General features: G+C 38.8%; 1 protein-coding gene across 1 annotated transcript; it reads left to right on the forward strand.

Annotated features, from left to right (window-relative positions):
• Positions 1–787: 787 nt before the first annotated feature.
• cacna1fa (calcium channel, voltage-dependent, L type, alpha 1F subunit a) lies at positions 788–26,588 on the forward strand. Its single transcript, XM_053504668.1, has 47 exons — positions 788–974; positions 1,262–1,366; positions 1,688–1,827; positions 2,172–2,314; positions 2,473–2,625; positions 3,232–3,428; positions 4,084–4,187; positions 4,299–4,441; positions 4,538–4,603; positions 5,476–5,542; positions 5,643–5,669; positions 6,304–6,464; positions 6,570–6,795; positions 6,968–7,175; positions 9,134–9,254; positions 9,496–9,565; positions 9,682–9,742; positions 9,861–9,918; positions 10,513–10,609; positions 10,823–10,952; positions 11,114–11,173; positions 11,993–12,099; positions 12,230–12,317; positions 14,057–14,164; positions 14,249–14,301; positions 14,396–14,542; positions 15,869–16,070; positions 16,220–16,378; positions 16,469–16,579; positions 16,685–16,768; positions 16,915–16,935; positions 17,782–17,916; positions 18,089–18,154; positions 18,247–18,338; positions 18,429–18,588; positions 18,678–18,805; positions 18,921–19,017; positions 19,960–20,062; positions 20,314–20,415; positions 20,514–20,638; positions 20,787–20,903; positions 21,957–22,180; positions 23,905–24,039; positions 24,683–25,110; positions 25,221–25,333; positions 25,805–26,113; positions 26,260–26,588. The coding sequence occupies exons 1-47, from the start codon at positions 861–863 to the stop codon at positions 26,467–26,469; spliced, it is 6,075 nt and encodes a 2,024-aa protein (XP_053360643.1). The 5' UTR covers positions 788–860; the 3' UTR covers positions 26,470–26,588.
• The last annotated feature ends 329 nt before the right edge of the window (positions 26,589–26,917 follow it).

The raw sequence follows: 26,917 nt of genomic DNA on the forward strand, positions 1-26,917 counted from the left end.
CACAGTGGCGAAGTGGTTAGAACTGCACCTCCATGGTCTGAGTTCGATTCCCACTTCAGGTCTGTGTGCATGGAGTTTGCATGGAGTATGTTCTCCGTGTGCTTGGTGGGGTTCCTTTAGGTGCTCCGGTTTCCTCCTACAGTCCAAAGTGTGTATGTGTGTGCCCTTAAATAGATTGGCACAACATCCAGGATGTACACCGCCTAGTGCCCTATATCTCCTGGGATTGGCTCCATGCTCCCCGCAACAATGTGTATAGAGGATAAAGTGGTATAGACAACGAGTGGGTGATTCACGACACAGCTGCACAGTCACCAATTACATTACACATAACACATTCAGATCAAAATACCTTAAGATAATTTCTGTAATTGTATTACATAATGTACCAATTCTGTAATAAGCTTTTTATAACCATTTTCCAAATTAATTACAGAAATTGAGCATAACACTTCCTGACCACAGTTACAGTCAAGTTCATAATAATTAGAATAATGATAATTTTTTTGTTGTTGTTTTCCCTCTGTACAACACATTATTCTGAATTTGAAATGAAACTGTCAAGATGTAAGCAAAGTATAATTCACATAAGGACTGCCTTATACGAAAGCCAAATACCCCCCCCCCCCCCAAAAAAAAAACTATTGTTCCATTATTTATGAACACGACTGTATCTGCTGCTTGGTGATATTTAATTAAGTTTACCATTTTGACGCTCAGTATAAACACAAATAGAGTTAAAACTATGTCTTTCCACAGATGGGGCTCCAGTGGGAGCTGCGGAGACCCAGAGGTCGGACACCCTCAACTCAACAGGTTCGGCTGGGGCGCGCAGGAGGACAGGAGGAGCCAAGAAGCAGATGCAAGCCAACAAGTCCAAACTCAGAGCACCGAGAGCTCTGTGCTGCCTTACACTCAGCAACCCCATTCGCATGGCCGCCCTGGCACTTGTGGAGTGGAAATATCCGGCAACTGTGTGTGTGTGTGTGTGTGTGTGTGTGTGTGATAAATCTTATATTTTACATACATGTTTTGGGATTGTCTATCCTCCCAAAGATTTTAAGCCAAAAAAAAAAAAAAAAAAACGCTGGTTGGCACCAGGTACCATGATTAGAGTTGTATGCTAATAAAACTGTCCATGCTCTCAGGGTGGTAAAGCTGGCATACTTTCTCCTCCCTATCAGTCATAGTGACCCTAGTTTGAAAATAAGTGTTAGTTGAACACATGTCTCCTACTGGTCCTTAACTTCTGTTCTCCAAGCCCTTTGATATATTCATCTTGCTAGCCATTATTGCTAATTGTGTAGCCCTTGGTGTGTCACGGCCGTTTCCTGAAGATGACTCCAATGCCACCAATCACAATCTGGTAAGTCTGATGAGATAAGTGAGATGAGCTTTGAAATGATTTAATATCTTCAGTTCGCATTGACCATTATTACGTTGTCCTCTGTCCCACGTGATACACTCTCTTCCCTTTCACCTGCTTTAGCATACAGCACATATGCTAAGCCTATTAGCTTCTCGACCTGTTAACCCAGTCACACACTGTAAAGCCCCATGAAGAAACGGTGGAAGCTTATCAGTGTTTCTAATGCATTTACAAATTTCCATTTATATCCTATAGTTTTATAATACAGCCATATTTTTTTATCTCTGTCCAATTCATCTTCTCTACTCTTTTTGTCAGGAAAAAGTAGAATACATCTTTCTGGTTATTTTTACCATTGAAACTTTTACCAAAATCCTGGCCTATGGACTGGTCATGCACCCCAGTGCCTACATCCGGAGCGGATGGAACCTGCTGGATTTTATCATCGTCATTGTCGGGTTTGTATGATTTCCCTGGCTAGATCGGTGGGTTTCCTCCGGGTACCTTGGTTTCCTCCCACAGTTCAAAGACATGCACATTAGGCACACAATGTGTGACTGAGTGATGGCGAGTGAGTATGTGTGTGTCCTGTGATGCATTGGCACTGCGTTAAGTGTGTACCCCACCTTATGCCTTAGGATAGACTCCAGGCCCCACGCGACCCTGTATACAGAATAAAGATGTTTAGACAGCAACAATGAGTTTATGTGTGTCGAGAGAAGGTAAATAGTAATTAAGAGAGAATTTGTTTACTCTGTGTGTGTGTGTGTGTGTGTGTGTGTGTGTGTGCATGCATGTGCAGTCTCTTTAGCGTTGTAGCAGAGATGGGGGAACACGAATCCGGAGATGCTCATCATGCATCTGGTAAACCAGGAGGCCTGGATGTCAAAGCTCTCAGAGCTTTCAGAGTACTCCGGCCACTGCGTTTGGTCTCTGGCGTGCCCAGTAAGTCATTTGTGCGTGTGTGTGTGTGTGTGTGTGTGTGTGTCTGTCTATTGGTGATTGCAATTTTTATGCACATATCTGTATACATGTGTGCAAAGCTGTATTTGGTAATTATAATGGAAATAATTGTATGTGTGTGTGTGTGTGTGTGTGTGTAGGTCTGCAGATTGTGCTGAACTCCATCATGAAGGCTATGGTTCCTCTGTTTCATATCGGTCTGCTGGTCATGTTTGTCATAATCATTTATGCCATTATTGGTCTGGAGCTCTTCATTGGCAGAATGCACAAAACATGCTATTATGTGGGAACAGGTAAAGCACCCATCCATACACACGTATACACACAAACACACATTCAAATGATATACATGCATGTACACATCATCCAGCATTTATTAAACATGTACATTCATGAAACGTGTTCATATTTTTAATTTTTATTGTATTTTCCTTAATATTTCAAATAAAACAGGCTGATATATTTCGAAGTTTGCGTGTTCTCTCCGTGCTTTGTGGGTTTCCTCCGGGTGCTCTGGTTTCCTCCCACAGTCCAAAGACATGCAGATTAGGATGATTGGTGTTCCCAAATTGGCCATAGTGTTGGATTAAACCTTAGAGGACTGCTATACAAGGGCGGAATATCAGTCCATTTAGTGTGATCTCGGGTAAGGATGAACGTCCGCACACTTCTGCCCACACTGTCGACTCTCTGCAACAACTTTGTTTTGAAGTGTTAAAGCATCCTCCCTATAGACCTGATCTTGTTCCATCTGACTTTCACCCTAAAAGCAGCCCTACAAAGATGAAGCTTCACTTCTGACATTAATTTCGTTTGAAGATATTATATGTGCTACAGTATGTGTTCATTCTGTACTTGCTAGATGCTTTTATATGACATCAGCATTCCTGCACCCACAGATCTTTACGTGGAAGATGATGCGACACCGTGTGCGTTTGCCGGTAATGGCCGTTTCTGTGTGGATAACAATACTGAGTGCAGGGGAGGCTGGGAAGGCCCTAACGGCGGCATCACGAACTTCGACAACATCTTCTTTGCCATGCTTACTGTTTTCCAGTGCATTACTATGGAGGGATGGACTGATGTTTTGTACTGGGTATTTATTTTTCCTTTTATTATCTAGTTCTATTATCATTTCTCCCTCTGCCTCTCTATTCTCCTTTTTTGACATTTTGACTGAGTTTTTAGGGTTATACTGAAAATCTTAATGATTTCTTTATTCTCACGTGGATGAGTGTAGAAACTGAGATTGTGGGGAATTATTTATGAATGAAAACAATATTCACAACCTGTTGATGAATGTTTATTGGCAGATATACAGCATTAAACTGATGTTAAACCGATAAGAAGACTTAAAAGAAGCACAGTACAATGATGTACAAACGTTTTAAATGAAAATCCTGATGGAGGTGGCTCGGATCTGACTGCAGTCCTTCCTGTTAATGTTTAGGGAGTTAACACCCCTGATTCTTGAAAATCACTAGATAACTAAGCACCATTTGTCCAAGCACTAGTGAATGTTAGGATGGGGTAATTAGTGTTTTAGAGGATTATATAGAAACATAAAGGGTGCTGAGATAACTGTGATTTATTCTGCACAATCAAAGTCCTGCTTTGACATGAACACCCCTTGTAGAAAAAAGATACATAGAATCTATATACAAATATTTGCATATGCATATTTCTTTTCTCTCATTTTAAGTAATATACATTTTAACCCACTCTCTTTTCTTTCCTTGCACTTTCTCCAGATGAATGATGCAATTGGTTTTGAGCTGCCCTGGATTTATTTCGTTTCCCTAGTCATCTTTGGCTCCTTCTTCGTTCTTAACCTTGTTTTGGGTGTTTTAAGCGGGTAAGAGCTGTTACAGGATTGCGTTCAGTGCAATAAATTGGTCTGTCTTTTTAATAGAATTAAGAGCTTTGCCTTGGGTGTATAAGAAATTGTTGGTCTCTGTTCACTCAGTGAGTTCTCTAAGGAAAGGGAGAAGGCTGTGTGTCGGGGTGAACTTCAAAAGGCTCAGGAGAAACAGCAGATGGAAGAAGACATGGTGGGCTACATGGACTGGCTGATTGAGGCTGAGGATATGGATGAAGATGGCAATAAGCGTGAGGCACCAGCATCATACAGACATACAGACACACGTGAAGCGGAGTCATACATTAAACCTAACTATGCTCTGCTCTGGTTTCTTTGAATATAAGGTGCTGTGGTGGCAAAGAAAAAGATGATGAAGAAATACGGCTGGTATAAACACAGTGAAGATGGAGGTATTTTTGACGACTGTCATTTTCAACATTTTGTTGTGTTTTAAATTTAATAGGCATTGCTGGGGTGTTCAAGTCAAACCGGGACTTGCGATGAAATTTTACATGATTAAAAAATATAAAAGACTTTATGCACAATACAGTGATGAGACTCTTGCTGCAGAAAAAAACATTTAAATGGTCCAAGTGTCTTTAAGAACATTTTGGCATGCCTTATCCAGAGCGACTTACATCTTTTTATCTCATTATACATCTGAGAGTTACGGATCTTGCTTAAGGGCAACACAAGAATAACTTGGTGGTTGTGGGATTTGAACCTGGGCCCTTCCAAACAACAGTCCAATGCATTAACCACTGAGCTACCCCTGAAGGTTATACGTCTGTGAAGGTCGATCTAGGCCAAGGTGGCTCAGAGCTCACTGCAGTCGTTCCCGTAAACATTCAGTGAGGTGAATGCCTGATCCTTGTCTGATCCTAGAATAACTTGTACACACAATCATTCACAAAACCACTTACAGGAACTTATACAGTATGAGAGTTATTGCCACATCCCCTATTTAATCCTGACCTTGCTCCAAGCCATTTGTTTAGGAGCGAGGAGTTCCTGGGAGGCCAGTGTTTTAGAAGTAAAGCATGCAGTCCACTGATGGCTCCGGTGTACCAAGAAAACGTTCCATCTGGCATAAGTTCATTAGTGTAGCAGGGATTATATGGAGAAATAAAGGTAGTTTATACGCTCATTCTGTTATTCTGGGCAAATCAAGAGTCCTGGTTTGACCTGAATGCCCTTCATAGGGGTAATCTACAGTATAGGACTTCCAGATGATTCTTTGTGTCTAGCTTGAATGGCTCCTCTGATCACAATCGTTTTACAGAATCAGATTCAGACTCAGAGTTCGAGGCTTTCCTTGATGACGATAACGGCTGCTGCGCCTCTATTCAGTAATGTTATAGAATCATATTTTATATTATACACATTTCTTCCTGTTACTGATCAACTGCAGTACACCTGGTCACATCTTTTCTTATTCTTGCTCTTCAGGGCCAAATTGCTGACTATAAGCTTCTGGTAAGTTTAACGTGAAAGTCATCCTGGTAATGTTTCACCTGCTTCATCTTGTTGCAGTTTTGGTTATCTGATCTTAGAAAGTCGAACGTTTGTACTTTTGCTTAAAAAAAAAAAAAAAAAGTAAACAAGGGGACTAGGACTGAACATTCAAATGAGGCATAAGGAATTATAGCTTTATTCGTACAAAGACAGATGAAGGGGTCAAAATTGAAGGAGAGATTTGCTGTAGTCATTAAAAGTTGGTCAAACTTGCTCTAATTAGGAGAGTTCATTTAGGGAATACATATACACCATAATTTGCTTCGTCAGTATTTTAGCTTTTTGTGTAATGTGTAGATACTTGGTCAAATTATTTCTGAATGGATAAAATATAATTCCTGTATACCTATGTAGAGAATTGTACATTATATCAACACTCGACTTTAAAATTTCATAAAATACGATGGAAGTAATACAATAGTGGAGATAATTTCATTAACTGACGTAGAGTAACTTTTCCTTTATAGGTACCTAGGTACTCCGGAGTGTAGTCAACATCACAAGCCATGCATTTGCACTATTGATGGGCCAAATTCTCAATTCTTTGAAAATCCCCTTTTATGACGATACATCCATTTTTCATTTCTCTGTGCAGTGAGCAGCTCTACCATTTAAACTTAGTCCTGAGGAAGAACTGCCGCGTAGCAGTCAAGTCCACCAACTTCTACTGGCTGGTTTTGCTTCTGGTCTTCCTCAACACAACGGCGAGTGCATCGGAGCATTACGGCCAGCCCCAGTGGCTCACCGATATACAAGGTTAAAGTTCAGGCTTATTCCATGACACGATTACTTACCTTTATTAGACTAGATGGTGTTTGATGCTGTTTTTCTTAAACTGGTTGTTTTTGCTTTGTGTCCCAGAAAGAGCCAACAAGATCCTTCTGGCCCTGTTCACGATGGAGATGCTGATGAAGATGTACAGCTTCGGCTTCCAGGTCTACTTTATAGCTCTCTTTAACCGCTTCGACTGCTTTGTGGTGTGCGGTGGGATACTGGAGACCGTACTCGTGGAGTTGGAGGTGATCCCACGTATTGGTATATCTGTGCTGCGCTGCGTCCGTCTCCTCCGCATCTTCAAAGTTACCCGGTTGAGTTAGCAGTCTTTTAGTTGATGCAGATGTTGTTTCTTCTAAGAATCTCTGGAAGCTTTCCAGGGCTTACATTGTCAATCTATTGCAAGGTAGTATGTCTAGTTAGTATGTAGTGTCGTTTAATGCTCAATATGCTGTATTTCTCTGCAATTTCTCTTCCTCTCCCAGGCACTGGACTGCTCTCTCAGATCTGGTCACCTCTCTGCTGAACTCGATGAAAGCCATTTGTTCCCTGTTGCTGCTACTCTTCCTATTCCTCATCATCTTTGCCCTACTGGGGATGCAGCTGTTTGGTGGCAAGTTTAACTTTGATGAGACGCAGATGAAGAGAAGCACGTTCGACACCTTTCCCTCCGCGCTGCTCACCTGTTTCCAGGTAACCGCCTCTGTTGCTAGGTTGTCATCTCTAATAGCCAGATGCAGCAAGCAGGACGGATCTACTTCTCTCATTTCTATTCTTGACCCTTGCTTGTTCTGTTATGTATCTTTAACGAGACATCTCCAGTTCTTTTCACTTGCATACATGAATGAAGAAAGGTTTTATGAAAAAGTATTTATATCTCTTCAATCTTATGTTTTACAGTATATTCCATAAGCATGAGTACAATCATATTCTACATTGTTATAATTATCCTGGCACCTGGCAAGTAAGATATTCAGCTGTCCAGTAATACAGTATTTGTGCATATGAAATCTTAAATATTACAGTATTTCTTTAATGTGCCATGCCACGTTTATTAATTTATTGTATTGTAACTACAAGCAATCTCAAATCCCCAAAATCAGAAGCAGTGTAAAAGAACAGAAGACCATTTATGTGAATCACACATATAATATACACATATTTAACGATAATTATCCCGGACAATAATGCAGATTTAGCCATGAATGTATGAAGGTGAGTTGAAGAATTATCCGCACCCTGGTTGTACAGTGGAACCTTGGATTATGAGCATAATTCGTTTCGGATGTGGGCTCGTATTCCAAAACACTTGTAAACCATATTGAATTTTCCTTAAGAAATAATGGAAACCTAAATTATTCGTTCTACAGCCCAAAAAATAAATACATTGAAGCTAAAGTAAGGAGCCACTTCCCCTTTCTCCCTTCTCGTCTCACACACCCTTCCTCCACTCTTTTCACACTCACATGTGCAGGGATGTTGATTATACCAGGGAGAGATGCGCACTAAGACCCATCAGGGGAGTTAATTACCCACAATTCCGCAGTGCAAGATAAAGAAAAACCGTTGGCTCAGTTGTCTCGTGATGCTCGGCGTCAAAACAAGAAGCTCATGCATGATACATAATACTCGGTACTCGTAAACCAAGACTTGTTCATTTTCCAAGTCAAACTTAATTATAAATCTTTGCTCGTCTTGCGGAACACTCGCAATCCGAGGTTCCACTGTATTTTAGAACAGACAGATACATCACTTTTGCCATAATCTCCTTACTTTTTTAGTACATTTTGTCGATTAGGCAACAAGCTTTCTTATTCCATTATTAAAATTTTTTTAGGCTTTTTTAGGAGAGCCATTAATGCATCGCTGTCTTCAATTCTTCATCAGAAGGGAACCTTCGTTCTTGTAGAACCAAACAGGTGAAAGTTTGATGCAGCAAGATCAGGACTATAGGGAGGACGCTTTAACACCTTTAAGCAAAGTTTTTGCAGATTGTCGATGGTGTGGGCAGAAGTGTGCAAGATCACAACACCCTTGTATATCAATCCTTTGCGTTTAATACAAAGTTTAGGCTTCAGCTCTTTAATAAGCGTCTCACTGTAACGAGCACTGTTGGTTGTTGAAGCTTTTTCCTGATAATGTTCCAATACTGGCCCTTAAGAATCCCCCAAAAAAATTTTTCCAGCTGATGGTTGACTTTTGAACTTTTTCTTGTTCACAATTGATAATATGTTCCCTGCGTTTAGTCTTAGACTCGTAGTGATGAATCCGTGTCTCGTCACCAGTAATGATTCTCTTTAAGAAACATTCACCTTCTCTAGAGTATCGGTCCAAATTCTGTTTGCAGATATCCAAACACTTCCGTTCATGTTTTTCGTGAGTTGTTCAGTTACAAATAAACTGATGTAACATGTTCTCACCTGCACAGCAGTGACAGGGGGGACAGTAGCCTTGAATGAAAAGCACTGATAAGAAAGTGCAACAGAAGTTTTTATATAACGAAGTGTGGATGATTTTTTACTTTTAAAAAAATCATTTGAATATTACTCTTGTAATATACTGTACAAATTAAGATTTTTTTAAAAAAGTGGTAAATGTGGCGTTTTTGTATCTAAAAGACACACACAATGAGAAACTTCCTCTGTCTATAGATTCTTACGGGAGAAGACTGGAACTCGGTTATGTACGATGGCATCATGGCGTACGGAGGACCCGTTTTCCCCAACATGATCGTTTGTATCTACTTCGTCATTCTTTTTGTCTGTGGTAACTGTATCCTTTTACCTCTTTGTGCTGTTCAGTTCTGTAACACAGGTTCTATCACGCCTCCTTCACTCCTGTTATAAAAATGTTTCATATTGCTTTTATTTTATGCATTTTCTTTGGATATGTTGTACCACAATGTGTTATGACAAATAGGGACAACAAAAGCAGTCACTGATAAATTACTCATGTAATTAGACAAAAATGATTCTCACTAGGTTTTGGATTGCATCCTTAACATCACACACAGACATCCTGCTGAACGTCTTCTTGGCTATTGCTGTGGATAACTTAGCAGGAAATGGCAAAAAGAAAAAGGAGTAAGTGCTTATCGAATCTAAAATAAATCAGGTTATACTTTTCTCTTAACTAAGTACTTTCTAGTCTGCATCATTTATTAAGCATTTAAGCTTCAACAAGCTGATATGTTTAACAGAGAAAAAACAGAAGAGGAAGAGTGGGAAGATGATGAAGACAGAGAAGATGATGAAACTGGAGTAAGCCGCTTTCTTCCTCTTTTTTTTAAAAAACTCGTTTTTACTTTGATCTTTTACGTTGTCTTTTTCAGTATTTCTTTTCTCATCTTGTGTTTGATCTTGTGTCTCTTTTTCCCAGAATGACAACGATGACTGGGAGGAGAGTGAAGAGCTGAGAGCAATTGAGGGCCTTGAAGGTAAATAATTTACCCTTGACTCACATACTGTACAGTAATAAATATGGTTATAAATAATACATATGGTTAAAAATAACTAGTGCCGCACAAGTAATCAAAATTAAAAATCAAAATCGCAGTATGGATCTGTGCATTTATTTATTACTGCAGAAGTGGGAGTGTATGTATAGTTTGCCAGTAATTTAAAAATTTGTAAAAAAAAAATTCATTTTTAATCATTTTGAGTTGATGAACAAATATTGGAACTTTGTTAATGAGATCATTTGTTTAATTATTTGCTGTTAGCCTAGATAATTTTTTTTATACAAAATGGTACATTTAATAGTTAAATAAAGCAGTTTAAATTGCAATCGGAATATATGTCCAAATAATTGCAATGTGATTTTTTAATCAAATTGTTTAGCCCTATAAATAACTATAAAACAGCACAGCTGTCCTGATAAAGAACAATAACTTAAAAGGAAAGTTGAATCAATTTATGAAGTAGAATATCCTGTGCAGTAAGTGAATGTTTTAGCATTTTTATTACTAGAGAGGACAAATTGTCCAATAAGGGATTTAATCTAATTTAAAAATGTATTTTCTGTTCTTAAGGTGCCGTGCCTCTGAAAGTGGAAAGTTTTCAGCCCAAAGAGAAAATTATCCCCATTCCTGATGGAAGCTCCTTCTTCGTTCTAGGCAAGAAAAATTGGTAAGTAATATAAGCTTAATATACAATAATAAATATATAGTAAATAATAAACATTCCATGTCTGCCGGAGAGACTCTGTGGAGTCCTTGTATGAGCTCAAGGTACATAAAACATCTTGGACTGAAATGAATGAACGTAAAAGACGTCAATTTTAATGATCACACTGTCTTTTTCATCACTGATCTTCTTTTCCTTATTTTTTTATTCGTCCAGCCTCAGAGTCGCTTGCCACAATCTCATTTACCATCCCTACTTTACCAACTTCATCCTTCTCTTCATCATCCTCAGTAGTTTCTCACTGGCAGCTGAGGACCCAATCAAAACCCATTCATTTCGGAACATTGTAAGTCCAGCAGTTTATTGAAGACATAGCTTTATTAATCCACGTGTGGTTTTTAGCTAGCAGTCTTTGCATTTTTCATTACATCAGTATAGTCTGGTTTTCCTTATCGTGATCTCCTGAAAGCACTTATAAAAACAGGCTCTATCCTCCTTTATTTCTAGATGCTCGGCTATGCTGATTATGTCTTCACCACTGTCTTTACCATTGAGATTATACTGAAGGTAAACCGTCTTACTAACAATATCTATCATTTGGTTTGAGTCTGAAGTTTAAGGATCCCATAAGGTGTAAATTGCTGGGGGGTAAAAAAAACAGCCTGTACAGCGTTATTAATGTGTTAACTATGGATGAGAATTACCAGGGACCACATGATACGATATTATCATACGGAGGTGCTGATTCCATTTGTGTTGTGATTCTGTTATTATGACGATTAAATCAATGTCACAATTTGCACACAGGTTGCTGTTCCGTCCGCCAATTTGTGAATATTTTAGAGAGCACCACCTGTAGGATTGTGGAGGAACTGCAACATAGGTTAAAGATAATTTTTTAAAAATGATTCATGGAGTCACGGTGGAACGGTGGCTTCGTGGTTAGCACTGTTGGCTTGCACCTTTAGCACCCGGATGCGACTCCCACATCCGGTCTGCGTGCATGGAGTTTGCATGTTCTCCCTGTGTTTAGTGGGTTTCCTTCAGGTAGTCCGGTTTCCTCCCACAGTCCAAATACATAGAGATTAGGCTAATTGGCGTCCCCAATTTGTCTGTAGTGTGTGAATGAGCATGTGAATGTGTGTATGTATGTGTACCCTGCGATGGATTGGCACCCTTCCCATTCCATGGTGTACCCCACCTCATGCTTTAAGTCTCCTGGGATAGGCTCCAGACCCCCCACGACCCTGAATACAGGGTAAAGCGGAATAGACCAGGAGTGAGACAAAAACGATGATTTTGGATTCAGTGTCACGATACATGAATTGCCTAATATGTACATGAATTCCATAGTATTAACAGTCTTTTTTTGTGTTTTGTAAATAGATGACAGTGTATGGTGCTTTTCTTCATCAAGGCTCCTTCTGCAGAAATGCTTTCAATCTCTTAGATCTCCTCGTTGTCAGCGTGTCTCTCACTTCCTTTTTCCTGAAGTAAGTGTGACACGTTGATCTTCCACATATACACTGATTAATTTATGAACCAACTCATCAGTTTTATCCATTACCAAATGTCCAATCAGCCTGCATTTTGACTCTTGGAACTTTTGTTTTGTTACTTTAGCTCGAGTGCTATCTCCGTGGTAAAGATTCTTAGAGTACTGCGAGTGCTCAGACCTCTCCGAGCTATCAACCGAGCAAAGGGACTCAAGGTATACGGATTAAAAATTTTATATAAACCTCTATAAATTATCTACACATTGCTCGGTTTCAGTGTTATGGTCGTGACATTTGAACTCATATTGATAAATAAAAAGCCTTGGAGTATAGACAAGTTTAGCATCCATGAATTAATTTACATAAAATGGTATGTAATCCTTTGAGCTAAAGACAAACAAATCCTTCCACACTGCTAAAGCCTTAACCTTTTTTTTCACTTGGACACAAAATGGTAAAAAAAGTAAAATAAACAGAATTGAGCGATTTTTTCTCTTCTACTCCGAGTCGTTCGTTCCTTTGTGCAATAGATTAAAAAAAAACGAACGACACAGACTGGAAGATATAAGAGGTGAGCTACTCATTCTGTTTATTATAATATGTCCTTAGCTGCATTGTAATATTTTCATTACTGGAAGAACTATAGCCAAAATTTGTGGATATAGATGTATTAGGGGTCTTTTTTATTGAAAGGAAACATTTTATTTTATTTCTGATCAAAGGAACAAAATGAACTAAATGATTCAAAAAAAGGTTCGTTCATTTTGATGAACGAGATTCAAAGAACCGAGTCACTAACACTAGTTAGTCACTTTAAACCATCACTAACGCGCAGTGAAACTGAGCATGGGAGACGATTACCCACAATCCCACAGTGCAAGAGAGAGAAGAACTATTGGCTCAGTCTCGATCACGTGATTCTCAGCATACGTACCCCAGTACTCTCACTCGTTTATTAAGTTAAAATGTATTTTCAAATTTCGCTTGTCTTGCAAAACGCAAGTTACTCGCAGTCCAAGGTTCCACTGTAATCATTTACATCCTAAAAAATATCATAGCACCAGTGTTATACATGTGACATTAAACAGACAAACCTTTATGAGAGGGTACGGGAAATTTTTTACAAACTCCGTGAATGTTAAAGGCAACTTCAAGAGGCATTACAATTTGATCATGCAAGATACATGAGTGAAACATGAATAAATTTTTTTTTAAATAAATGTTTTAGAATAAAACTGGCGTTATACACAGTGGCCTCGTTCTGATTTTTATGCTCAGCAGTGACCTTTCTGTTTAATTTGCAAGTAAAAGTTTAGTCGATATAAACATAAGAAACTGCCTAATACAATGAGTTCAAGTCAAACCAGGATTTTTGATCGTCTACAATGATAGATCACAGTTCTGGGGAGTTAGTAACTACCCTTTTATTTCTATATAATTCTCTTCTACAGTAATGCACTTATCTCAGTTTTTCACTAGTGCTTGGACACCATCAAGGTAAAAAGTTTTCTTGGTAAACTGGAGGTATGATCCTTTATATCTAAAACTCTATTCTCTCCTTTAATGGCCTATACATGTGTAAATGGCTTGGAGCGAGGTCAGGACTATACGGGGGATGAGGCAATATCTCCCAGCCGAGTTGCTCACATGTGCAAGTGGTGCAAGTGGTTTTTACTACAGCTAAGAGTCTGATCACTGTACTGTAGTTGAAGCTTTCGATAAATATCAGTTTCTTTTTACTCCTTCATTTATCAGAAATTTCATCATCAAGTCCCTGTTTGACTTGAACGCTTACCATATTTTTAATGTGTCAGTATGTTTTGAACTGTGCCTCCTTTTCCCCCTTGGTAATGTTGACCTTTGCATGGAATTGCCCTATTTCACTATGTTCAGGGTTGTTACAATAATGTACAAGCGATGATTGTGACGTCTGTGTGCCTGCTTGTGTCTCCAGAGTGTAATCCAGTGCGTGTTTGTGGCCATCCGCACCATCGGCAACATCCTGATAGTCACCACTCTCCTGCAGTTCATGTTTGCGTGCATTGGAGTGCAGCTCTTCAAGGTAACATTACGCATGCATAAGGACACTTCCACTAAGCTTTTAATGCACGTTTGGGCCTCATATGGCTGCTGTTTGCTTTTGCAGGGACGGTTTTATAGATGCACAGATGAGGCCAAACACACACCAGAGGAATGCAAGTGCGCAGCTGTGTTCTTTTTATTTCACATGTTTTAGTCTGATAGTGCGCCTCAGTAATCCGTTCACTGATGGATATTTGTACGTTTTATCCAGAGGCACGTTTGTGGTGTATAAGGACGGAGATATGAATCATCCGATGGTGAAGGAGAGGTTTTGGGTGAACAGTGATTTTAACTTCGATAACGTGCTGATGGGCATGTTGACCCTTTTCACTGTCTCTACATTTGAAGGCTGGCCACAGTGAGTTCATATAACATTTATTAATAATATATACTCCACCTTCTAACCTTTTAATTAATAATAAAAAAGAAATGTGAGACAGCAACACATAGGATGGAAAAAGACTGGACAATTTTTTTTACATTAAAATTTAATTGGTAATATACAGTATTGATTTTTGTAGTTTATAAATGAATAATGCTTTTCAGTGATTAAGAGTAAATGAACGATAATAATAAGTAATTTCATATATTATGAGCCACCGGTCATTTCTTTATATTAGATTAAATGTAATTATGTAGTTTAAATAAAAACAAATGTTTTACTATGAAAGGCTGCACTGTATATAAATATATACAATTTAATATAAAATTTGCTGTTTATGTAACAATCTCAGCAGCAACCTCATTTCCCCTCTCGTCTGTTTTAACCATTTATCATTCATCATCTCCACTATATAAATTACCTAATCATCTGTCATCATCTGCACCTTCGATCAGAAGTTTGATGTTTTTATGCGTAAAGAATTCATACCTGTAGGTCACTGCGTGGTGTAACAAATAAAACACATTCCTCTGAGACTGGTCAGGTACAGGGACTGAACATTAAAATACAAGTCTGGCTGTTTAAAAGCAAAATATCATATAAAAATGTCTAAGAGGTGGCTCATAGATTTTTGCCTAGCATTGTAGGAGACAGAGTTGCATTAGATAGAAAGCAATGCATAGTGGATGATTATGATTATAGTTTTTTTTTTTTTTCAGTTTAATTACATGAACAGGGCTTTAACTAAATTATTTATTTATTTATTTATTCTAATCACAAAAGGAGCCCAAACACGGTGTAAATCACATGCATTTACTGTATATTTAAATTAACACTGTATGGTCAAAAGTTTGTGGACACTGGACCATTAAATTCTCAACCTGTGATTATATTCTCTTTATAATCTCTATATTATAATTCATTTTTAATATAAATTTTCTTAACATATCTTTCATATTCCACATTGTTTTTATGAATTAATTGAAATATAAATGACATTCATATTCAATATTTATAAGAACATTAATAATGAATTGACACAATATTTATATTATAACTCACAAGGTATTATATTTCACATGTTTTAAATACATACTGTATATTTGCTACATACCGTATAGCAGATTTATAATACCTGCTGCACGTCCTGGATGTCATCATACCCCTTAAAATATGACTTTCATAACCTTGACAACAAAAAAAATCTAATCTAATCTAATCTAATCCAATAATATATCCAATAATAATCAACAGATAACTGATGCAGTAGTTATTTATTATCATTAATATTGTAAATTCCAGGGTTTTATATAAAGCCATTGATGCCAATGCTGAGAACAGAGGCCCCATCTACAACTGTCGTGTGGAGATCTCCATTTTTTTCGTCATCTACATCATCATCATTGCCTTCTTCATGATGAACATCTTCGTCGGCTTCGTCATCATCACGTTCCGTGAGCAAGGAGAGGTCGAGTTTCAAAACTGCGAATTGAACAAAAATCAGGTTCTTGTGAAGTCCTTACCATTAAATAATAGAGAAACACTAATTATCAACTGTATAGTTTGACCAGAAATGTTCTCTGGACATATGCATGTAGAGTTTGCAGTGTACCCTCAGTGCTTAAAGTCTTGCTAAACATTTTATTTCTTCAGAGGCAGTGTGTATATTATTCTCTGAAAGCCCAGCCTATAAAGATCTACATACCTAAAAATCCATCGCAGTTAAAGTTCTGGAAGATCATCAACTCATCGCAGTTTGAGTACATCATGTTCGTTCTCATTCTGCTCAATACACTTACACTGGCTGTACAGGTGTGTGTTTCTCTCTCTCTCTCTCTCTCTCTCTCTCTCTCTCTCATGATAGATAACTGCTTTATATTTTTATTTTATTTTTGCCATCAGCACTACGAGCAGTCGAAGCTCTTCAACTTTGTCATGGACATCCTAAACATGATCTTCACCATGCTCTTCACGATTGAGATGATTATCAAACTGCTCGCTCTGCGTCCATACGTGAGACTTTCGCACAGTTTAAAAGACCTGTTTAATGGTTTAAAGGATTATTTTAAGTAAAAAAAAAAACAATGTTGCATTTATTCTCACTCTTTTTCTCCATAGCACTATTTTATAGACGCGTGGAATTCCTTTGACGCCCTGATAGTGGTGGGAAGTTTGGTTGACATCATGATTGCAGAATTTAGTGTGCGTATTCTATTATTATAATTATTAATATTTATAAAATTGCCTTACAAATCACACATATCACCGCATTAGATAATAATCTAAAAATGATTTAATACACACGTATCTTCTTATCTTCTTATCTTCTGTTCTTTATGCTCTCTCAGGGTGGTGGAGGCCATGGAGAGGTACAGTATGTCAAGTCCAGTTGCTTTATAATATTTTCTGGATCTCCTGGCTAACTAAATCCTAACTGGTGTTATTGTTTTAATCATAAGCAAATTAGTGTTTAAAAATTTCAAGCATTTTTTAATGAAAACATTGGGTTATCATATAACAAGATCAAAGGAAAAGTACAAAGTGTTATAGCATAAAACATATAACACACAAATAACAACATATACTGTATGTATTATATGGGATCCGTCATATCGAGCCTAGCATTAAGTGAAATACTGTAATGGCCAATAGAGCGCTGTATGTGAAATGCATTCAATACGTCCTGATCCTTCAACACAAATAAAAAAAAATCTAAATCTTAAACATTGTTTAAAACCATTTTAATGAACACTATCCAATCTGTTTTTTTCCAACTGTTAAAGAAATACATGGCCTTATTTTTGCCATAATTCATTGCAATTCATTTCATTCCTTCTCGTAATCAACATCTTACTGGCCATATCTCAAGAACCGGACACTATAATAATAATAATTATAAACTTGGTATGAAAATGGACCTTATTGAACCAGGATTCTGAAAATATTATATAACCCGAATCACCAAAATACTGTATTTGTACAGTCGTGAGGCGAAACTCTTAAGCCAACCCTCATTTTTTCATATTTTGCTTCTAAATCCAGAAAGATTTTTTTGAAATGGGAATAACTAATTACAGGATAAGTACAGGATAAGTGGTACAGAAGATCATTATATAAATTAATGAATTAATAAGGGGGTGGCTCAAGATTTTTGCAAAGTACCATGCATTTGTATTTTAAGTGACTTATTGATGATCTATGAAACTCTTTCACAGGGGAAGGGGGATGGGGAAAATTCCAAGGTGTCCATCACATTCTTTCGCCTCTTCCGTGTCATGCGATTGGTCAAGCTGCTCAGCAAAGGGGAGGGCATTCGCACTCTTCTCTGGACTTTTGTAAAATCCTTACAGGTCTGTTCGAAATGTAAATGCTCATATAGTGTTGAAACAGATACAGATACGACTTGTACATATACTGTATAATAAACTGCATGTGTCCACCACTTTTCCAAAAGCTGTTAAAGAACTGCAAATTTTTGATGCTAAATTCTTCTATGATCTCTTTTTAAACATCTTTCCTCAGGCTTTGCCGTACGTCGGTCTGCTCATCGCTATGATCTTTTTCATTTATGGTGTAATCGGCATGCAGGTAGACTCATCTTTATCGTTTCCTTCATGCCTTCTGCTCTCTGATGTGTTTTCATGCCTTGAGCGTTCCTTTTCCTTTTTCGTTACCGCCAGATGTTTGGGAAGATTGCTATAGACGACGAGACAGAGCTCAATCGCAACAACAACTTCCAGACCTTTTTCATGGCAGTGCTTTTGCTCTTCAGGTGTGAGCGCCTTTTTCTAACTTTGCCGCATATAAAAAAGTAAACCGACTTTCCTGAATTGGTTGAACGTTTTACAATTTTTACCTGAAGATGTGCAACTGGGGAGCAATGGCAGGAGATTATGCTGGCAGCACTGCCAGGCCGACGTTGTGACCCTGAGTCGGATTATGAGCCAGGGGAAGAGTACAGCTGTGGCAGCAATCTGTCCTACCCATATTTCATCAGCTTCTTTGCTCTCTGTGCTTTCCTGGTAAGAAACAAAAGTGATATAGAGATACAGTCAGGGAGCGTCAGAGCAAGTGAGAGATGACAAACTCCTTGATAACTTTACTGTTTCAGATCATTAACTTGTTTATTGCTGTCATCATGGACAACTTTGAGTATCTGACCAGGGACTGGACCGTACTGGGGACTCACCATCTGGATGAGTTTAAGAGAGTGTGGTCAGATTATGATCCTGAAGCAACGTAAGAAAAAACATTCGATCATAGTCTGGGCAAAAATCTGCAAATGGATCAAAATGTTTGGAGAATAAATTTCATTTTAAGATATGGATAAAATAGTTGCATCATTTTGTCACAGGGGAAGAATCAAGCATTTGGAGGTTGTGACGATGTTGCACAGAATTCAGCCTCCTCTTGGTTTTGGGAAACTCTGTCCTCATCGGGTAGCCTGTAGGGTAAGAAATGTTTTATACTTCATAAAAAATACTGTACAGTATCATGTTATGTTGAGGACAAAGTGGCTTTTATTGTTGTTTGACCATGCACAGTGGTTATAGTACGCAATTAAATGAAACCTTTAGGACCACAATGTCGCCGGAACTCCATGAGACTACATACACCACCGGTTTTGGACACTAATTCACAAAGTCTTTTCACATGCATTTGCAAAAAGTTAAGTGCATTTTATTTTAGTTCCCTAATGAATAACCCTATATGCTATCTCCAAAGGGAAGGTCTTCCCGTGTGTCTCATAAGCACTTTCAGCCCCCTAACCCCCCTTAGAAGCCCTGTATAAGGGATAATATTTAAGCCCTGCATTATACAGTACAGTAAGTAATATTACACCCCCTGGTAGACTTAAATGGAATTGAGTTCATTTTAGTGTTTAGGTGACAGGAGGGTGTCTTAGGTGTGTGTGTGGTCATCCGAATACTGGTAGCTCTGTGAACGAAGTATGTACAGTAGTACAAATGTCTATGATGGACGGAAAAGGGACCCTGATGATCTTCTTGGCTGTCCTAACGATCCACCGGTCGAACTGTAGAACGTGGTGAGGATGGGAGCTGAGCTTTTTTTGCAGCCTTCTCAGAAAGTAGAAGTGGGACTCTTTAGTTATGCAGCTGGTGTTTAGGGACCAAGCAAGTATATCGCAAAATCTACACTTTTATTACCAATATAACAGATGTTAAAAAAAAATGTCCTGTGATAAGCATTACCGAAGAAATCTTGTTGCAGACCGAGCAAGCAGCTGACACACTCAGTCAGTCGACACTATTTATCTCCCAATGGAGCACACATGGTGTTCTACTTAACTCAACAATCCAATTAAAGACTCTCGGTCTGTCTATCTCTCTCTCTCTTTCTCTCTTTTTCTCTCTATCTCTTAATTCCTGCAGAGGCTGGTGACTATGAACGTGCCTCTTCATCCCGATGGCACCGTCTCCTTCAACGCGACCCTGTTTGCTCTTGTCCGATCTTCACTCAAGATTAAAACTGAAGGTCCGCATGCACAGCACGAATGATCGTAATGAACAAATACGAAACCTCATTCATGAGACGTGACTAAAAACAAACAAGGACGAATTAACAAGACCATATTAACATAGAAATTATGTGCGAAGATAAATGAAACGCAAACCCAGGAGGACTAAATCGAAGCAGTAAAACATTGCCGTAACAATGTATAATTCTTGAATTGTTTTAATCATCGTCCCCTAACACCCCCCCCCCCCCACCTCCAACCCCCCCAGGCCCGATTGACAAAGAGAATGAAGAATTGAGAGCCATTATTAAAAAGATCTGGAAGCGCACCAAGCCTAAACTCCTCGATGAGGTTATACCACCCCCTGCAGGTACTCAGCTACAAGTTTAATATCTTCATGATATTTCCAAGCCTTTAGCTATACAGTATGTTTAACATGCATTCGCATTCGTGTACAATTGTCTCCAGGAGAGGAGGTGACTGCGGGGAAGTTCTATGCAACTTTCCTGATCCAGGATTACTTCAAGAAATACCGTAAGAGAAAGGAAAAAGAGAAAAAGAAGAAGGGCAAGGATAAGTCCGCTTCCCTTCAGGTGCACAGTTCATGTCTATGTCTGTTGGCTCTTGAATGTTGTAATGCATCTACAACATCATCCTAAATTATCACTCTTATGTAGTGATTTCAAGCTGCATATGCTGCTAAATGTCAGCCACTAAGTCCACTCTGTTGTTTTTTCTCAGGCTGGGCTAAGAACCCTGCAGGATTTGGCACCAGAGATGAGGCTGGCTATGGAAATGGAGGAGGGCCAGGAGGAGGTGTTTGAAGGGGACATGATGGAAGAGGAGGAGTTCTTCAGGGTATGGTGCAATTTATCTTTTTTTTAAATAGTTTTGTGATGCTTCATCGATCCAGGGCTTCAGGTTAATTTGAAGACCAATATACTGTACTGTATGTACGTTCTTTTACCAAAACTGAAGAGTACCTAGGTGTCCAAAGATCCTGCTGATAACAGGTGTGTGTGCACAGTTGGCAGTGTAGACGACAGATGGAAGGAATGAGAAAGGAACTTAAATTAGAATCAAACCATTTTGACCTGAATGTAAAATCAGTTTGACCTAAATGACCTGACGTAAACAATACATACATATATATATATATATATATATATATATATATATATATATATATATATATATATATATAAAGCGCAATATATAATAATAATAAAAAAATTAATAGAATGTTTTTTTCTGAATAGAATGTTTAATGTTTATTAAATAATTTATAATATTTCCATTATTATTATGTGCATACAGTGTATATACAGTACTGAGCAAAATTCTTGAGACCCCATCTTTTCTTTATATTAAATTACATTAAATGATTAAATTAAATAAATAAGAACAAATGTTTTACTGTAACAGGCTGCGAAGAGCCTAAAGATGAGACAATTTAAACAAACAGGAGTCGATGATGTCAGGTGATCAGGTCAGTGATTAGTCGGTCATTGCTGAATGCTGAGCGCTTGGAACAGATGAGATGGGAAATGAGGTTGCTACACATAAATCTTTAATCACTTTGCGGCCTGTTACAGTAAAACATTTCTTTCTTTCATTTATTATCCATCATTTAATTTCATATAATTCAAAGAAAAGATGAAGTTTGTGTAACAACCTCAGCAGCACCCTCATTTCCCCTCTCGTCTGTTCCGAGCGCTCATCACTCAGCATCACCTGTACACCAATCACCGTCTGATCATCTGTCATCATCTGCACCTGATTCCTACTGGTTCATGCCTTAAGTTTAGTGTTTTTTTTAAAGCTTAAATGATTCATAACCGAACAGAAGAGACCTTTGCCTATAATCAAAGAATAAAGAATGATCATCTCTATCCTGTTCCATTTCTACAGAGAGACAGTGTCTTCAGTGATGCTCATCTAACTCCAACCATGTCCACCCCTGCGGGCACTCCTTTACCCCTGCAGTTTGAAGAGGTTTGTGTGAGCGTCGAGCCCCCTCCCAGCGACACTCTGAGGCTAGCGGAGGCGTTGGAGGACTCTCGACCGGCCTCGGCGCTCTCCAATAACGAGGTGGTGCTTGAGCAGCCTCACAGGCTGACTCCTCTGCCCAGAAGGTGGGCCACCAGTCACTCCAAACTCAGCTCACTGTTGGCTCTAAATTTCGGCTCAAGGCAAGCAGATGGATCAAAAGGAAATAAGGAAGGCAGTTGCATTCAGATTAGAGACTAGTGTTGAAAATTAGATGCTGCTGAGCTTCATTTTCTTGCGAGAAAAGAAGATTACCCAAAATTGTAATGTTGCTAATAATAATAATAATAATAATAATAATAATAATAATAACAAAAGCATCCATGCTGAGGAAAATGCCATATTAACTGTTCCTTAGGAGTTCAGAAGTGATTAGTGACATAAGATTTTGGGTAATGGATTTCTGTGATTTTGCCTGAGAGATATGACGTACAGCAATCTAAAGCATATAAAATTAATATTCCATGTGTATTTCAGGATTAAAGACTTTCTGTCTCTCAGTGGCACCATCACATTACGGCTTTAAGATATTTTAAAGCAAAACCTGCTGCTCACAAAAAATATAGCTAATTTAATATAGCAAAAAATGCTATATTAAATTACCTGTTGTACTTAGTACCTATACTGTACTACTATATTCATTTGATAAGGGGTGCAAGATACCTGCTATTAATATATCCTGTCATTTAAATCATACACAAAATAACTTGAGGATGTACGCATACCACTGCTTTGCTTTGCTGTCGGCACTCGGCAAGGAAATGAATAAACTCTGCTAATTCTGCAGAAAAATAGCCCACAATAATATTAAAAGGCTACAGTTTACAGTATTAATACCCTTAAGACTAAAGCATTTTGCTTCTGAGGCTTTGTAAATGATTCCCTACAGTATATCTAGCTACCAGTTAAATAAACAGCTTAACTGACTTGATTGGTCATGTGTGGATGAGAAGTTGTTCGAGGGGTGTTCAAATCAAACCAGGATTTTTGATTGTGCAAAATAACAGGACATAGTCATGAGAGGTAAAAACATCTTTATTTCTCTATATAATCCCCTACTACACTCATGCATCCATCCCAGTGTTTCATTAGTGCTTGGATACCATCAATGTAGAACGTTATCTTAATACACCAGAGCCATGATCTTAATTCTTTTGATTGTGTAAAGCTGCTTTGTGATGATGTAAATCGTTAAAAGCGCTATACAAATAAAATTGAATTGAATTGAATTGAATTGAATGATCGCTCTGCCTGCTTCACGTCTGAAATGCTGGCCTCCCAGGAACTCCTATTATGGCTCTTTTTTTGACTGTAGGGGGATGTGGCAATAACTCCCAGCCTAACTCCTGTAATGTTAATGATTGTGTGTACAGTTACCAACGTCTCTTCCAAAAATTATCGACAAGTTTTCCAGCAATTTTCAGGAATCAGGCTTGGAATCTGAGCCACTTCGGCCAAGGTCCTTATTCACGGACGTACACCCCTTATTTAAAGCGTTTGCACCATTCATATGCCAATCGCGCCACCATACTGTGCTTGAAGTCTTTTGTAAACGTTTTACATCTTTAACACAAGTCCCAGTTTCACTTGAACGCCCCTTGTTTTTGGCGGTAGGTCTCATTTATTCCAGATTTTAAACATTAAACATTCCAAAGTATAAAACATACTGAGAAGCTGATGGAAATACCCCAACGCCTTTTCACGCTTTATTAAAATGCTGGCTTTAGAGGATAATCCACTAGTTGCCTAACTATTATCGCTCTTTTTTTTATGTCTGAAGTGTCCATCTAACATGTCCCTTTTACAGTAGGTCACCCAGCTCTCCGATGCCATCTCCTCCAAATGAAAGGATAGAGAGTGCAGAAGGTGAAGGGACAGGAGGAGGAGTAACAAATGCAAGTCAGTGCGGCAAGGACGACACTCAGAGCAACGGGTCACATGACAGGTATGGAGGGCTACCAGTCAAAAACTAATAAATTAACTTTTATGTGCGGGTGGATGGGGGGGGGGGGGGGGGGTGTCTAAAGAAAGAGAATGGGATAAATATACTGAGAGGATAATGAGAGGGGTTATGTATTTAGCCTCTGGATGATGTGCCTCCATTTGAATCATCAAGTAGGAGTGCTGTTTAAAGCTGAGAACGAGGTTCTTACTGGCATGTAATGAATACAACCCACTCACATGTGAGATGGAAAAGTAACATACAGAAATAGATTTTTATTCATCTCCAGGGATTCAGACTTTTTTTTTTAAATAGTTGGCCTTTTAAGAACGAATCAATAGCCTCTTTATGTAATTCTTGCATAGATGTGTGGCTATGTAGGCTGTGTCCTTAAGCACATGGTGTTTTTAACTGTGCTGAAGAAGTAGGAGAGGCTCTCTTATCTAAACTAGGGTGCGTCTGAACACAATTACCCACTTTAGTAGGAAGCAAGGAATTTTTTTTTCCCTCTCCAATCTTTTAGTCATGTTTAAAATTGGATGCCTGGGGTTTGGTGAAGCTGTTTGAGTTGAGGCACGAGTTATTATTTTTTTTTATTTATAACGTAATGGAAATCTATACATAACTTACCGTGTGTCATAAACAGACAGCAGCATCCGGAAGCCCCTCCCCCATCAGAGATGGTACCTCCTCCAGTTTCCGGTGGCGATTACACAGATGTGGGACCCTTACAGCCAGGTAGCAATAACAGCAGAGGTTATAAGGTTACTGCAAATGGCTACAATGGGAACACCTACGCTACTACTAACTACAATGGAAATGGTTACCATTCAAATGTCTACAATGGCCATGTCTCACCTACGGATGGCTACAACGGTGACGTTTCACCTACAAATGGTTACAATGGAAGCACATACCCAGTAAAAGGCTACAATGGAAACGGTTACCATAGCAACGGTTACTCCAGCAACGGTTACAGTGCCAGTGGATACAGTAGCAACGGCTATGGTGGCAGCAGACAGAACGGTAAAGGATATGCAACTCGAAGGCGCTTCCTTCCTCCCACTCCTTCAGGTGAAGAAGCTCTTAATTTGTCCATATGGTGGATTTTCATTATAAACTGAGAAAATTGCGCATTAACACCCGTACAAATTCTCCCTCCGGACCCTGTTTCCCACTGTTAGGACGCAGGCCAAATTTTACTATCCAGTGTTTGAGGAGACAAGACAGCATTGATGACATTCCCATTCCTGGGACTTATCACCAGAACTCACCTCCCTGCAGAGCACGAGGGCAGGTAATGTGTTACTTTATTCGATTTCACTGAATGAATTTCATTTCATTTGCTCACGTCATCTGCTGCAATAAAAAAAATATTTACGTAACCATGAACGGGCCAGGGGTAGCTCAGTGGTTAAGGCATTGGACTACGGTTCGGAAGATCCCAGGTTCAAACCCCACAACCACCAAGTTGCCACTGTTGGGCCCTTGAGCAAGGCCCTTAACCCTCAACTGCTCAGATGTGTAATGAAATAAAAATGTAAGTCGCTCTGGATAAAAGCGTCTGCCAAATGCCTAACTGTGTATCCATGTGCTGAAATGTTTCTCTCTTCCCAATCCCTTTAAGCATGCTTTTGGGTGCACTTAGTTACATTGTGTTACATTGTGCTCCTGATTCAACATTGGATAGTAAACCCAAAGCCATTTCAAATCATACTGTATATTGTAACGTACTGTACAATTCTCAATAAATTCAAATCTTTTACAGACGCAAAGCAATTACGACTCCCGGCGCAGCAGTATGTCCTCAGCAGCCTCGTGGGCGAACACTCAGGCGCAGCCGGGCCGTCTTCTCTACGCTCCCCTCATCCTGGTGAACGAGGCAGGTGGAACTCAGACCATTTGGAGCGACACTAATGGCAGCACCAGCCTGCCAGCTGCAGCCCGTCCTGGGTGGCACACAAACCAGGGTGTGCCTCCGTCCCAGCGGCAGCAGCCATATGCTACTCTGAGGGTGCCGTCACAGCATGGCCCAGGCTACATGGAGAAAGGAAGCGCTGACAGCCTCGTAGAGTCGGTCAGTACAGCTGCAGTCTCAGTCAGCGTAACTGAAATGTCACTATGATTTGTTTTACACTTTTTACTTCACTGAACTAACATGAATGAACCATACAATTTTCTAATATTATTTCTTAACTTCTGATATTGATATTATTTCCTTAGATTCTAATATCAGAGGGCTTGGGCCTCTACGCCAATGATCCCAAATTTGTAGACTTTACTAAGCGGGAGATCGCTGACGCATGCAACATGACGCTGGATGAGATGGAGACCGCCGCGACCGACTTGCTGAGTCGAGGTGCATCCGAGCAGCCGATCAGTCGCTTCGAGGAAGATTTGTCGGATGAAATGAATTGTGTCATTTCATACTAAAATCGTGTTGATGGTTTTCAGTTTGAGAAAATACTCATATAAAATGCAGAATAAATGCATATTGGTAAGCTAAATGGAGTATACTAAAAAATGTATTACGTTAAAATGGACTTGCTGACTGTAACTGTATCAAAAATCTGTATCTTTAACAGATCTGTCTTGAGGTTTTTAAATCAATACGATTTTAAATAAATTATATGCTTATGTTATAAAATGTATCTCATACACCATGCAACATCACTTTAATGTAAACAGAACTAGATTTAAACATTGCATTCTTTATAAATGTGTCTTTCATTTTACAGAATGAGCTATAGTTTTTATTATTATGCTGATACTCCCGACTTTTACAGTATGTTCAATAAATAATTCTTCTGTATTTATTTAAAAGGAAAAATGGAACCTATTTTCCATTTAATGCATGTTGTGTTTCTCCTCTCAATCCAAG

The sequence above is a fragment of the Clarias gariepinus genome, chromosome 9, assembly GCF_024256425.1.
Source record: "Clarias gariepinus isolate MV-2021 ecotype Netherlands chromosome 9, CGAR_prim_01v2, whole genome shotgun sequence".
In the NCBI taxonomy this organism is placed as follows: Eukaryota; Metazoa; Chordata; class Actinopteri; order Siluriformes; family Clariidae; genus Clarias; species Clarias gariepinus.